The sequence below is a fragment of the Ictalurus furcatus genome, chromosome 22 (genome assembly GCF_023375685.1).
Source record: "Ictalurus furcatus strain D&B chromosome 22, Billie_1.0, whole genome shotgun sequence".
NCBI classification, from domain to species: domain Eukaryota; kingdom Metazoa; phylum Chordata; class Actinopteri; order Siluriformes; family Ictaluridae; genus Ictalurus; species Ictalurus furcatus.
This window is the reverse complement of record NC_071276.1, coordinates 3,582,867-3,595,615: the sequence shown is the minus strand read 5'-3', so window position 1 is coordinate 3,595,615 and position 12,749 is coordinate 3,582,867. Positions and strand designations below refer to the sequence as shown.

The following is a 12,749-nucleotide window of genomic DNA, read 5'->3' as shown; positions in this document are numbered from 1 at the left end:
AAGGTCTCTAACATCCACCAGCTCCATGATGTTGTCATGGAGGAGAGGAAGAGGACTCCATTGGCAACCTGTGAAGCTCTGGTGAACTCCATGCCCCAGAGGGTAAAGGCAGTGCTGGAAAATAATGGTGGCCACACAAAATATTGACACTTTGGGCCCAATTTGGACAGTTTTACTTAGGGGTGTACTCACTTTGTTTGCCAGTGGTTTAGACATTGTGTGGCTGTGTGTTGAGTTATTTTGAGGGGACAGCAAATTTACACTGTTACACAAGCTGTACACTCACTACTTTACATTGTAGCAAAGTGTCATTTCTTCAGTGTTGTCACATGAAAAGATATAATCAATATTTACAAAAATGTGAGGGGTGTACTCACTTTTGTGAGATACTGTAATGTTAAAACACTGAAAAGAGATCCCCATTCCTATATTTTGCCTAGGGCTCCCAAATCACTGACTGAAATGTGTTGAGTGTACTTAAATGTGCCAAGACGGATTATCAGTATTACAGCTAGAACTGTCCAGCCTTCCAGCTTTCACTTCTAAAACACTTCCATCCAAACTAAGGTTTAAAGTAAACACATTTTCACTAAGTACATGCATTTACAGCATGATGGATACTCTCTGTACCCCAGAGAAAAACCAAAGACACGTACAGTATGACGAGGGCAGACAAGAGCTTAGTATTCAGCAGAAGAGCTTAGCAGAGACCAGTAGAAAAGTTTCTGCAGTCAAAATAGGTAATAATTGTCTTCAAATATGTTACAGTTATCATTATAATTATATATTATATATACTTATATATATATACATACCTTTATATATAACTTTATATATACCTAATTATATTAAAGTATTGCCACTAAATGGATGTTAGCATTTTGCTAAGACCAAGAAATGTTTTATTTATTAAAGAAACACAGCTCATACTTTTTTCCATGGATAGTTAATGCTGTGGAATATCTGTGAAGCAACTCTCTCTAAATTAAGATAAAAGAGAGAGGAAAAAAAACCCAGCTTGTCCTCTGTCTTGAAGACTTTTTAAGTCAGAAAACATAAATTTACAACTTTATAAAGCACTGATGCTGGAAACGGAGACTCCTTCCATAAACGTTATGTAAATGACTCCTTAAAGACACCTTCAGCGTATCACTGATTACACACAAAAAAAATAAAATAAAAAATCTGTTTATGTGAGCAGCGCTTCTGCTAATGTGTGGCCATTAATATAATTATTGGTTGTGCTCTGGTTCTGAGCAGTGTGGCGTTGTGCATGTTTTTACAAAGTGACAACAACAGACATGCAAATTAAGATATTTTTTAATCACACAATTCTTTCATCACACAGCCAATCACCGGTGTCTTAAACTTTTTATTTCGTTTAACTTTGTATATGCTAAAATCTAAAACAAAAAATGCCCCCCCCCCCCCAAAACAACAAGAACCAAAAAACAGATCAAACCATAGTATGTGACTTATAAGAGAAACATGATTATATTACTTATGCTAATCTGTAATTCAGATGCCACAATCCCCTAAAATAAGTACATGAAATAAAAGTTGAAACATTGCTATAAAGTTGAGATAACAGAAAAAAACATGCTTAGTTTTATAGCTTTGACTTGTAACCCTCTTAATGTATTAACACAATCATTACTAAGTTATTCTTAATCATTCTTTTATGATAAACAGTGTACCAAAATGTGTGAAGTACCAAAATCATTCACAATGTCAACTACATCAAAAGTTACAGAAAATCCCCAAAAGAAACCTACCCTACATGTACAGAAAATCAAATGCACACTATATGAATTTTAGATCAATATTCCTGCAACCACCATGCACAAGTGAGTTTATTTTCTCCACATTAGCCAAGTCAAAATAAACTCTTTTTTTTTCAATTCACATTTTTTCACCAGCATTATAGAGTAGACTTCTTCCTGCTACTCATCATCACTTGAATCTTCACTCGATTCCTCGCTCGAATCTTCACTCGATTCATCACTTGAGTCTTCCTGTACAGCATCCCTCTCCACTAATTCCCAGAATTCTCTGATGGGTGGGTTTTTTGGAAGCTTTCCATTACCTTTGTAGAACAGCATGACCTTGATTTCGGCAAAGACTATGGGCAGAATGAATGAAACCTGCAGAGATGCAAAATAATTAAGACACTGGATCTGCAACAGAGAAGTCAATAGGAGAACAACTACAGTTAGAGTGCATGTGCTGAATCAGCTCGCAACGCACTTCCAGCAGCTGCCCAACCTACATGCCCCGACTTCTTACCAGTCTCCAGTTCTCGGAGCCTGACCAAAGCCAATGAAAGAGGATCAGAGGATAAACTACAAATATGTTTTTTTTTTTTTTTTTTTTTTTTTTTTTTTTTTTTTTTTTTACATCAGACCACATAACGAGAAAATATCAAGGCAAGGTCATAGAAAGGTACATCACAAAATATTTAAAACATTTGACTATTTATGTTGTTATCATTTATTCTGTCGTTGAACATATTCAAATGCAGATTGTAGCTGCTTCACTCTCCTTTGTTGCTATGGCTTGTTACTAAAATGTCAGGAATGTTATTACTGTACTAAACGTTAATAAAATGTTGCATGAGAACCCATCAGAACAGTGAGCTTCCAGATGTAATTACAAAACCATTCACATTTGGCCTCCTCTTAACATGTGGGTTAGGAGTAACTTTACACCCTGACTTAGACAAAACTTTTGTTTAACTGTTGCAAGTGTACGCAATCATTCATTACCCATCTGGCTCATCCCCAAACCCCAACATCACCATGCTGACCCGTGCTAAATTACACCCTCAACAGCTGCAGACCTTTAATTATATAAATTAATAAAGTAATTTCACAGACACTATGTGCATGAACATGTCAAGTGTATAGTTTTGAAATAGGTAACAATCTACAGTCATGTGTAGAAGGGATAGATTAATAAAGATAATACAGATCTACCTCATCAGTCAGGTTCACTGATTTGCGTGGCTTGTTCTTCCTGTAGAATCCGAGAGATTTGATTGGATCTTTCTCGTCCTTTCCATAATTCAATCTGACAGGCTGTAATGGATGAAAACAACAATTACTAAATATGTTTTTAACATTAAGAGACAGTACAAATGTAAGATTTGGCTAAAGTAATTGAAGGCATTTGAACTATTTTTGCCCATATTTCTTCCATGCAATTGTTGCATAGCTGGTGTGCAAACGTAATTACTTAATTGTCTTCTGAAAGAGTAACATGCATATACAGTGGATTCAGAAAGTATTCAGATCCCTTTACTTGTTGCACACTTTATGGTGTTGTGGATTTGATTTTGAATATATATATATATATAATTACCAGTTCTACCATCAATCTACCCGTAATCACTCATAATATCGAAGGAACATTTAACATTCCACATGACAAACATTCAGCTTGTTCAATGGGTTGAGTGCAGGATGTGCAGGATCCAGGGTAATCCTAGAGTGTTATGCATAGCATAGGTTTTCAAAGGTAGTTTTTCACTTAGGAGTTAATGATGTATGCCTTCGTCAGTCAGCGGTTACTAAGAGTAACATTGTCTAGGTGCTTAAGTTAGCGAAGGCGATGTCCGATGCAGTAATATGCCCCATCCCGATACAACATGGCAGTGTAGCTTACAGCAGGATATGGTTGCTGTTGGATGTCCAGGTGCTGCTCCAAAAACAACGTGGGCTTTATAGATAATTGGAGCAGATTTGAGGCAGGATTGTTAGGGTGGACAAATAGAAAGCTAGACAATCTGATTAACCATGTAGATAACAATATAACCATATCAGACCAGCGATTAGAATGTTTTACTCCCCTTTGAGAGACCAAACTAATTTTCCTAATTTCAATAATCAAATGATCAAAATCATCAACTTTTATACTAGATCCCTTACCTACATGTTTCCTCAAACAGATACTGCCAGAAGCAATCAAACCTCTTCGAAAAATAATGAATTCTTCCCTTAGCACTGGCTATGTATTCAGACCCTATATTCAATACTTTGTAGAAGCCCCTTCGGCAGCAATTACATCTACAAATCTCCTTGTATATGTTTCTATAAGCTTTGAATTTGGGCAGTTTATCCCATTGTTCATGGCAGAGCCTCTCAAGCTCTGTCAGATTGGATGGAGAGTATTTGTGAACTGAAATCATCAGGTCTCACCACAGATGTTTGATGGGGTTTAAGTCTGGGCTTTAGCTGGGCCACTTAAAGACATTTAAAAGGGTCTGAATACTTTTGTGAATAAGAGATTTTGTCACTTTAGGTGGGTAAAATGGCACATCCACAACACAAAAGTGTACAGTGTAACTTTCTGACTTCACTGTATGTTATTAGTGTTATGATTAGTGGACTGTACATACTGCACTCTAATATATAAATGTTGGGGAAAATGGGATTTTAAGACTCTTTATTGTTTTGTAAAATTCTTAGTAGCTTTAGAACCCTTATACCTGAAGATATGGCAGGCTGTATTCCAAATAACCTCTTGGGATTAAATAACATAAATATGGGACATGTGACTAAAATAGGATTTTTAAAACAGTCCAAAGCCCTCAAACTTTAAGACACTGCACATTATAGGTGTGTTATATTATTTTTGTCACTTACTTTGACAAAAAATTTGCTTTCACTGATTTTTTTCTTCTCGATCCACTCCTGCCATTTCTTGCACTTACACACACACACACACACACACACACACACAGAAAAGTCAGCACCTCTATGGACCCCACAATGCTTTTGCATTTGTGCTGAAAAATTAAAAAAACAACACAAAACAAAAAAACCCAAAACTTAACAACTATGGCTAACTCAGTAACTGTCTAATGTACTCTCTTCCTGGATAAAAATCAGTAAAACACAAAAATTTGTTAATCTAAAATGGCTTTAGATTTTTAAGCTGATAACCAAAAACAGCATAAACCACAAAATCCCACTTACAGGTCTTGTTGAGCCTTTTTGAATAACCTCCAGCCAGTCCTTTACCACTGCCTAGTAACACACACACACACACACACACACACACACACACACACACACACACACACAGTATAAAGTATAAACCAGGTAAGGCTGAAGTCTGAATTCATTAGTAGTCGTGACATGCTATTTCTTCTTTAATACCTTCAGATCTCTGGATATCCATTTAACACAATTTATCTTCAAAATGATCTAATCCTCATAATAAAGTTTCTGAAATTGATGTATTTTTAAAGTAATGTACTTTAAAAAGCAAGTGCAGTGGGGGAAGTAAGTATTGAACACGTCAACATTTTTTTCAGTAAATATATTTCCAATTGTCATGTCACAGCAAACCAGTGACTACATTTCCCATCCTGCACTGTGGCCTACAAACATGGCTGCCATGGACTACACTTCCCCCACACACGTTCACCTTCTCCGGAATTCTAATCACACACACCTGTTTCCAATCTCCCACACACTCACACCACAGTATATTAGAGACTGTTTAAACACTATGACTTTGTGTAGAATTGAGTTTAACTCTTTACCAAGCGGTTGTTCTTTGTTCTCGTCTCGTTTTGTTTCATGTTCATTGACCTCATTTCTCATTTCCCGACTCTAATTCTAGCCTCGCCCTATTTATCTCGTCCTGTTTGCTGATCGCCTGACCCATTGCCTGTTTTGACCACGCTTCTGTCTAATGATTTGGATTTGTCTGTCTGCCTCTCTCTATTAAACGGCTTTTACTGCACTTGCATCCGTCCTCAACTCCATCATGCACTGGATCAAGACACCAATGAGGTTATTCATATGAAATTTTCACCAGACATCAGTATTAACTCGAGAAATATGGAAATATAAAAAATTCACAACATTAAAGTCCATAAATAAAGTTATGTGTAATAAAGAGGAATGACATGGGAAAAAAGTGTTGAACATGCTAAGAAAATAAGTACTTAGAAAGTAATTATACCCCCTATCAGTGCAAGTTAATATCAGCTGGGTTAGTAAATTGATGGTCTATAAAAAGCCTTTTTGTTACCAAGGTGTCACGCAAGAAACATCTCATGATGGGTAAAAGCACAGAGCTCTCCCAAGACCTTCACAACCTTATTGTTGCGAATGGAATCGGATACAGACGTATTTCAAAACTTCTGAATCCTCCAGTAAGCACCATCAGGGTCATTATCCGCAAGTGGAAGCGACATCACTCTGTCATCAACCGTCCACGCACAGGAGCTCCTCGCAAGATTTCTGACCAGGGAGTCAGAAGAATAGTCAGAAGAGCAGCCCAAGAGCCAAGGACGACTCGGAAAGAGCTCCAGAAACACTCGGAGGCAGCAGGTGCCATCGTCACAGAGAAAACAACAGGCAATGCACTCCACTGCTCACGCTCACCCTGCAAGACTCCATTACTAAAGAAAAGACATGTCGAAGCTCGTTTAAAGTTTGCTACAACTCATTTGGACAAGCCTATGAAATACTGGGAGAGTGTAGTCTGGCCAGACGAGAGCAACATGTAACTTTTTGTCTGTCACACTACACACCATGTTTGGAGAAGAAATGGCACTGCACATCACCCTTAAAACACTACACCAACAGTGAATTTTGGAGGTGAAGCATCATGGTGTGGAGATGTTTTTCATCACATGGTACTGGCAGACTTCATATAATTGAAGGAATGATGAATGGAGCCCTTTACCGGGAGATTAGAGTGTTAGAATATCCCAGTCATTCACCTGACTTGAATCCAATTGAACAAGATTTAAAGACAATATGTTTAGAAGAACGGGCCAAAATCACACCTGAATACTGCGACCCATTGATTTCTTCATACAGGAAGTCTTGAAGCGGTCATTACAAACAAAGGCTTCTCCACTAAGTATTTAATAAATTTCAGTTAGTGTGTCCAATACTTTTCTCCTGTGTCATTCCTCTTTATTACACATACCTTCATTTATGGACTTTAATGCTTGGATTTCTTAATGTGTGGATTTCTTGAGTTAATACCAAAGTCTGGTTAAAATTTCATGTGAATAGCCTCATTGGAAATATATTTACTGGAAAAAAAAAAAAACTTCAATAATTATTTCCCCCACTGTATCTTTAAATCATTACTTACAGTAGCATCTCAAAAGAATCTGGTGTGGGGGTTGAAGGAGGAATCTATTATAATGAATGTTGGAAAAAATGTGTGTGACTAACTTTCCACTTTTCAGCACTGTCCAAATGTTTCACATCCTTTTTCTGGAATATTTTTCCACCGACAAACTTGTAAATCTTGCGTTTGTCAATTCTCCTAATGATTTTCCTTGCTGTTTTGAGGCTGTTGTCTGTTGACCGCATGATTTCCTGAAGAATGTCATCTGAAAAAAGAGAGAAAACTATACAAGACCAATTCCAGTAGATATAAGATATAAGATATTAATGTCTAACTGGTAATTTATTATTTCAGAGAAATGGAGTGTAAACCTGTGAGTTTCAGGTATGTTTTAGGGTCCATAACTGCCTCAGAGATTGTCTTCCCATCCAGCTTAAAGTGACCTTCAGCTGCCAAAAGCGCATCAACAATCCTAAAAATATGAGGGGAAAAACATGATCAAAACAGGTGTGTGTAACTTGATAAAATAAAATGATAATTACTGCTATCACTGGCAACAGTCTAAAATTCTATGTTTGACCAGCACTACAACTGACATTTGCCTAAATCTCACATGAAAAGTCAATGTGAGTTTATTTACCAAGTTAACTCACATTGTTTCTATTGCCACCTTAACCCTGTGCTGGCAGACATTGTAGTGAAGCAGGTATCGATTATGGAAGAGTTCGTACATGTTTATCGCTTCCTTAAAGAATGAAAAGAAGAAAAATTAATGATGTTTTAATATCAAATGTATTTGTGCATAAAACGACTCCTACAGCCGTACCAAAAATAGCTTACCTTATCTCTTGTGCAGATGTGCTTTTCATTTTTCTTATTGGTGCAAACTCGTGCGAACATCACATAGCGCTCATGTGAGAAGTTGCTTTTCATCCCCACATGGTGACAGTCTCTGGGAAAGGAAATATAGATACATAGCGTATACAGTATCACAGCTTTTGTGAAAGTAACATTGAATTTCATTAATTAAAACCAAACATGCATTTCACACAAAAAATATGCACAAGCCAAACTCACCTACTGAAATAATCCATTTTGTCAACATCAATACCTGTCTCTTTATTGGCCACAATCTCATACAAGTAGGACTTTCTCTCATATCTTTCTCTGTTGAGTGACTGCATGAGGCAAACCATATACAGATAATAATAATAAAAAAAACAACAACAACAAACAGAAATTGACTGTGAGAGTTGTCTTTATAATGAACCTTATACCTATAGCCTTTTTGACCCACATACACTCCTAGAAAAATGGTTCTTCATTAGGTGATCGTTAGATAATTAGGGGTATTTGGCTTCATTAAAATAGTTCTACTTGAAGACCTTTAAGCCTTCTCCCAGAGCTACAACCAAAGAACTTGATTAGTCTGCCTTTTATTTTCTCTGTGTGCCATTGTTTACTGGCGAAATATTATCTTATCGTGTTACTAGTTACTGTAAATCTGAGACTTGTATGTATATATGTATGCATGTATGTACAGTATATATGTTTTTTTTGTTATTATTACGTCAGTAGAAGGTCGTGTTCCTTCAATAAGCTCATGGATGAACTCGAAGTCTTTGTCTTGAAATTGTAAGCCTTCATTATGTTCATCTTTATAATGTCCATTCTTCATCTTCTCCTTAATGCCATTTTCCATCAGCTGGTCAAACATTTTGCCTGATTGTTCTTCATGCTATACAATAAAAATAATATAAAAAAAAATAAAAGAGCAATATAAATTACTATATCACTATCAATATCAATATAGCAATATCAATCAATATGTATTATTTAACTACTGTTTAATGATAATGTACCATTTACATCAGATCTCTTCAAATGAACAAGCTGAACTCCGAGACTGAAAATAAATAAAATATTTGTTTTGATTACAAGCACAAAATCCTCACCTTCCAGTTTTTTAAAGCTTCTGTAGTTTCACTTTCTCCTGTTTCTAAGACCTTGTTGGGAAGAGAACAAAAACAGCAAAAATAAAAGAAATAACTCTATATTAAACCTTATTTTAGCTATTTAAATGAAATAATCAAATTTAACCTGGTGGTAAATTTAAAGTTACACAAATTGTTCAGTTACCATTCTCTCTGCTAGCTCCTTCACAAATTCTTCAAATAAATGTGAGAACGGGCCATGACCTTCATTTGAAAAACAAACTTTACAGATTAATTTTCACAATTACATCAGTTATATATAATGCCTATTACAAAACAGTGAAATGGACAATATTTATGTTACAGTTTCCACCATTGCATTGTTGTTCCCATGGTGACAAATGCATTGTAGTTACACTTGTGTTTCTCTTTGAGTTCTGTTTTAGTCTAGCCCTGTCTCCACCTCATCCTATTAATGCTTTTTTCTGATAGCATTCACTAGTTCTGTGTTAGTCCCTTTGTTTAGTTAAGTCCAAGCTTTATTTCATGTGTCACATTGTACACCCTGGTTTTAACTCTTCTAGTTTCTAATTCCGAATTTCATCGTTTCAGAGCTCATGTCCAACAGCTACAACATAACTCTTGAAGAATTCAAATGGGTTTGCCATGGAGTGTCCCCCACAAATATGTTTATGACCACGTCTATGTTTCACGATTTGGATTTGTCTGCCTGTCTCTCACATAATAAAGCTATCTGCATTTGCATCTGTCCTCAACTCCATTACGTGACAATAGTTGTAAAGTTATGGAGGTGGAGCATACAAGTATTTGTTTTTAAAAACCTCCAAATTCTACTAATATGTTTTTCTTTTACTACAGAAAAAATAATTTGCAGGAATAAAGGCCTATGCATGCACTGTTGAGAAAAGGACACTATTGTAATGCGGTAAACAGTATCAGTTACACTTCCTGCTTACACCATACAGTGTGTCACATATCAAGGAGGTAACTCTGGACTTCAGTTCCCATCAGCCACTGCACTGGACTACAATATGTCACATGACCACCTGCACCTGAATCACGTTTCTGTTAATGAGCACTCATATATATAGTCACTGACTGCGTTTACATGGACAACAATAATCCACTCTTATTCTAATTAAGACCATAATTTGATTAAGAAACTACCATGTAAACAGCAACCTTAATCTAATTATGGTCATAATCTAATTAAGCTCTAATCGAATTAAGACAGGTGGATTACTCCTGTTTTAATCGTATTATGGACGTGCATTACAGACATGTAAACACCTTAATCACATTATGAACGTCGTGTGAGAGTTTTCACCGCATTTTGCGACAGGACACGATCACACACCGCAGTTTTATGCTTTACGGCGAACAAGAGAGTTCGGCTGTGTCCCAAACTGCATACTTGCCTACTATAGGCCTGTAGTTGGGGAAAATACATGCATCTCGGCTACTATACAGTAGGTAAGTATGCGATTTGAGACGCAGCCCACGGCTTCAAGCAGTCGTCTATTTACATATACAGCATGACTAATAATTAACCGCACTTGAAGCGTTCTGAAAAAATTTAAATAAAAACACCCAAAACTGTATACGATACCATAACGAAGACAAACTGTATGTTGATACGTGAAATTCTGGAGGGACGTCGGACGGCGTGGCGCGGTGACGTAATGACGCGGGCTGTTAATCTAATTATGATCGATAACATGTAAAACGGGTACATGACAGGAGTATTCTAAAAGCGACTCATGTAAACACCTTAATCACATTATTACCTTACTTAGATTAAGGTCAATAATTAGATTATTGCTGTCCATGTAAACGTAGTCACTGTTTGCACTTCTCTGTCTTTCGTTTGTCCTAGACTACTGTGTTCCATGTTTTTTTTCTTGCCACAGTATTTTGCCAAATTGTCTTAATGTCTTTGTTTTGTTGTTTATTTGTTCAATAAAACGTTCTATATCTGCGATTGCTTCCGAACCCTACCTTGAAACGTGACACAGTATATAAACAGATGAAATCCTCAGTATAATTGTGAAGTCATGCCAACTACATAGTTTATCTAAGCTGTGGGATATTTTATTTTATTGAATATGTCATGATAATATTATAATATATGTTATTATCTTGTGTTAGTAAGTCACACAAACAGATTCTGGTTGCATCTGGATTTAAATTTGGTTTCTGTCAATCTAATTGGTATAGTCTAACGCATTATGAATAACTCACCCAGGTCATGACACAACCCTGCAATCTGAACACAGAACATATCAATACTAGTTATTTCTGGTTGTTGAGCTTTCAGACTTCGTACGAGTTCCCCTGCCAGATGACCCACACTGTTAAAAGAAACAAGATGTAGTATTATTACCCTTGGTATCATTATTGCAAGACATTACATAATTATGTATTTTGGTGGGTGTTTCCAGCAGCATACAGGAAGTAACTGTAGATTTATGACCTTTTTAAAAATAATAATAATAATAATAAAAAAATCAGATTTACACTACAGTATTCATTCATAATTAATTGTTTGTTAAATAATTAGTTGGCTCCCAACAACAGTTAATGTAAAAAAAAAATAAAAATAAAAAAAATCACTGTCTAAAACTGCATAGCAACTGTGAGCTGTTAATTCTTTCTTTCTTTTTTTTTTTTTCTTTCTTTCTTTCTTCTTATATTTTGTTACTATTATGTTGCACAGTTGTGGTTTGTAACAATCCGGTCATATCAGGACATTTCACTGCCAATTCACCAGAGGGCACCCTTCCCTGAGTTTTAAGAACTTTATTTTTTCAATAGACATCCACATGGACACTACACTGGAAAGCATTGCTGATTATTTACTGAAATCTCTTCTCAAGGTATTAAAATCTTGAGAGTCCACTCGAGCTTTCCAAACACTCACAGAAAGATTTACAAATGCATCCATTCTACATCATCCTGATCCTTCTCTCCCATTGGCGATCGAGATAGAAGCCTCTGAAAATAGCTTAGGAGCTGTACTATCTCTACATCATGGTAATCCTCCAAACCTGTGTGCCTTCTTCTAAAAAGTCAGGAGGAATGAGAAAAGAGGAATGATGATATTGGCTCTAGGGATCTGAACATCCCTTCTGCATCCTCACTGATCAGCAAAATCTTGTATATATAATGTCTGTTAAATGAGTGAATCTACATCAAGCCAGACCAGCCCTCTTTTTCAATTGCTTTAATTTCATTAGAACTTACAGACCTGGGTCAAAGAATACCAAGGCATGATGACGGTTACATGAAGCCGCACCTACCAAAACTCTCTTTGACACTATCCTCCCCAAGTCCTATTTTAAGAACACATTAATTTGAAAATCATGCTAGACATCCAGTGATCCCTACCACATGATCCATTTCCTTGCAAGTGCCCTGCTGGAAAAGTGATGTTTCACAGAATATGCATGAGTTGGTGATCCACTGGGTACACATGTCCCTCAGCGCTGGTCATTCAGGCATTTATTGGACCAAAATGTTAGTTGAGAAGTGACAATCTATATTTTCTTATGCTGAGACGTTTGTTAAAGCTTTTACTGTCTGTGCTCAGTCTCGCACTCCACACCAGCTACCAACAGACCTTCTTGAACCTTAATCCTTCCCACATACACCATGGTCCTACTTATGTAGAAGTTCATAAGTTCATCAATGACC

The 12,749-nt window shown here is 36.4% G+C and overlaps 1 protein-coding gene across 1 annotated transcript in view; it reads right to left on the bottom strand.

Moving 5' to 3' along the window:
* Positions 1 to 779: 779 nt before the first annotated feature.
* The window catches only part of LOC128599018 (deoxynucleoside triphosphate triphosphohydrolase SAMHD1-like), a 130,607-nt gene continuing 118,637 nt past the window's right edge, over positions 780 to 12,749 (bottom strand). Inside the window, exons 8-17 of the mRNA XM_053610337.1 lie at positions 8,672 to 8,839; positions 8,179 to 8,279; positions 7,942 to 8,053; positions 7,755 to 7,846; positions 7,473 to 7,573; positions 7,206 to 7,366; positions 4,977 to 5,027; positions 4,644 to 4,706; positions 2,976 to 3,077; positions 780 to 2,144 (exon numbers count right to left, since the gene is read on the bottom strand). Coding sequence (XP_053466312.1) covers positions 1,944 to 2,144; positions 2,976 to 3,077; positions 4,644 to 4,706; positions 4,977 to 5,027; positions 7,206 to 7,366; positions 7,473 to 7,573; positions 7,755 to 7,846; positions 7,942 to 8,053; positions 8,179 to 8,279; positions 8,672 to 8,839 — 1,152 coding nt within the window. The 3' untranslated portion in view covers positions 780 to 1,943. The remainder of the gene's footprint in view (positions 2,145 to 2,975; positions 3,078 to 4,643; positions 4,707 to 4,976; positions 5,028 to 7,205; positions 7,367 to 7,472; positions 7,574 to 7,754; positions 7,847 to 7,941; positions 8,054 to 8,178; positions 8,280 to 8,671; positions 8,840 to 12,749) is intronic.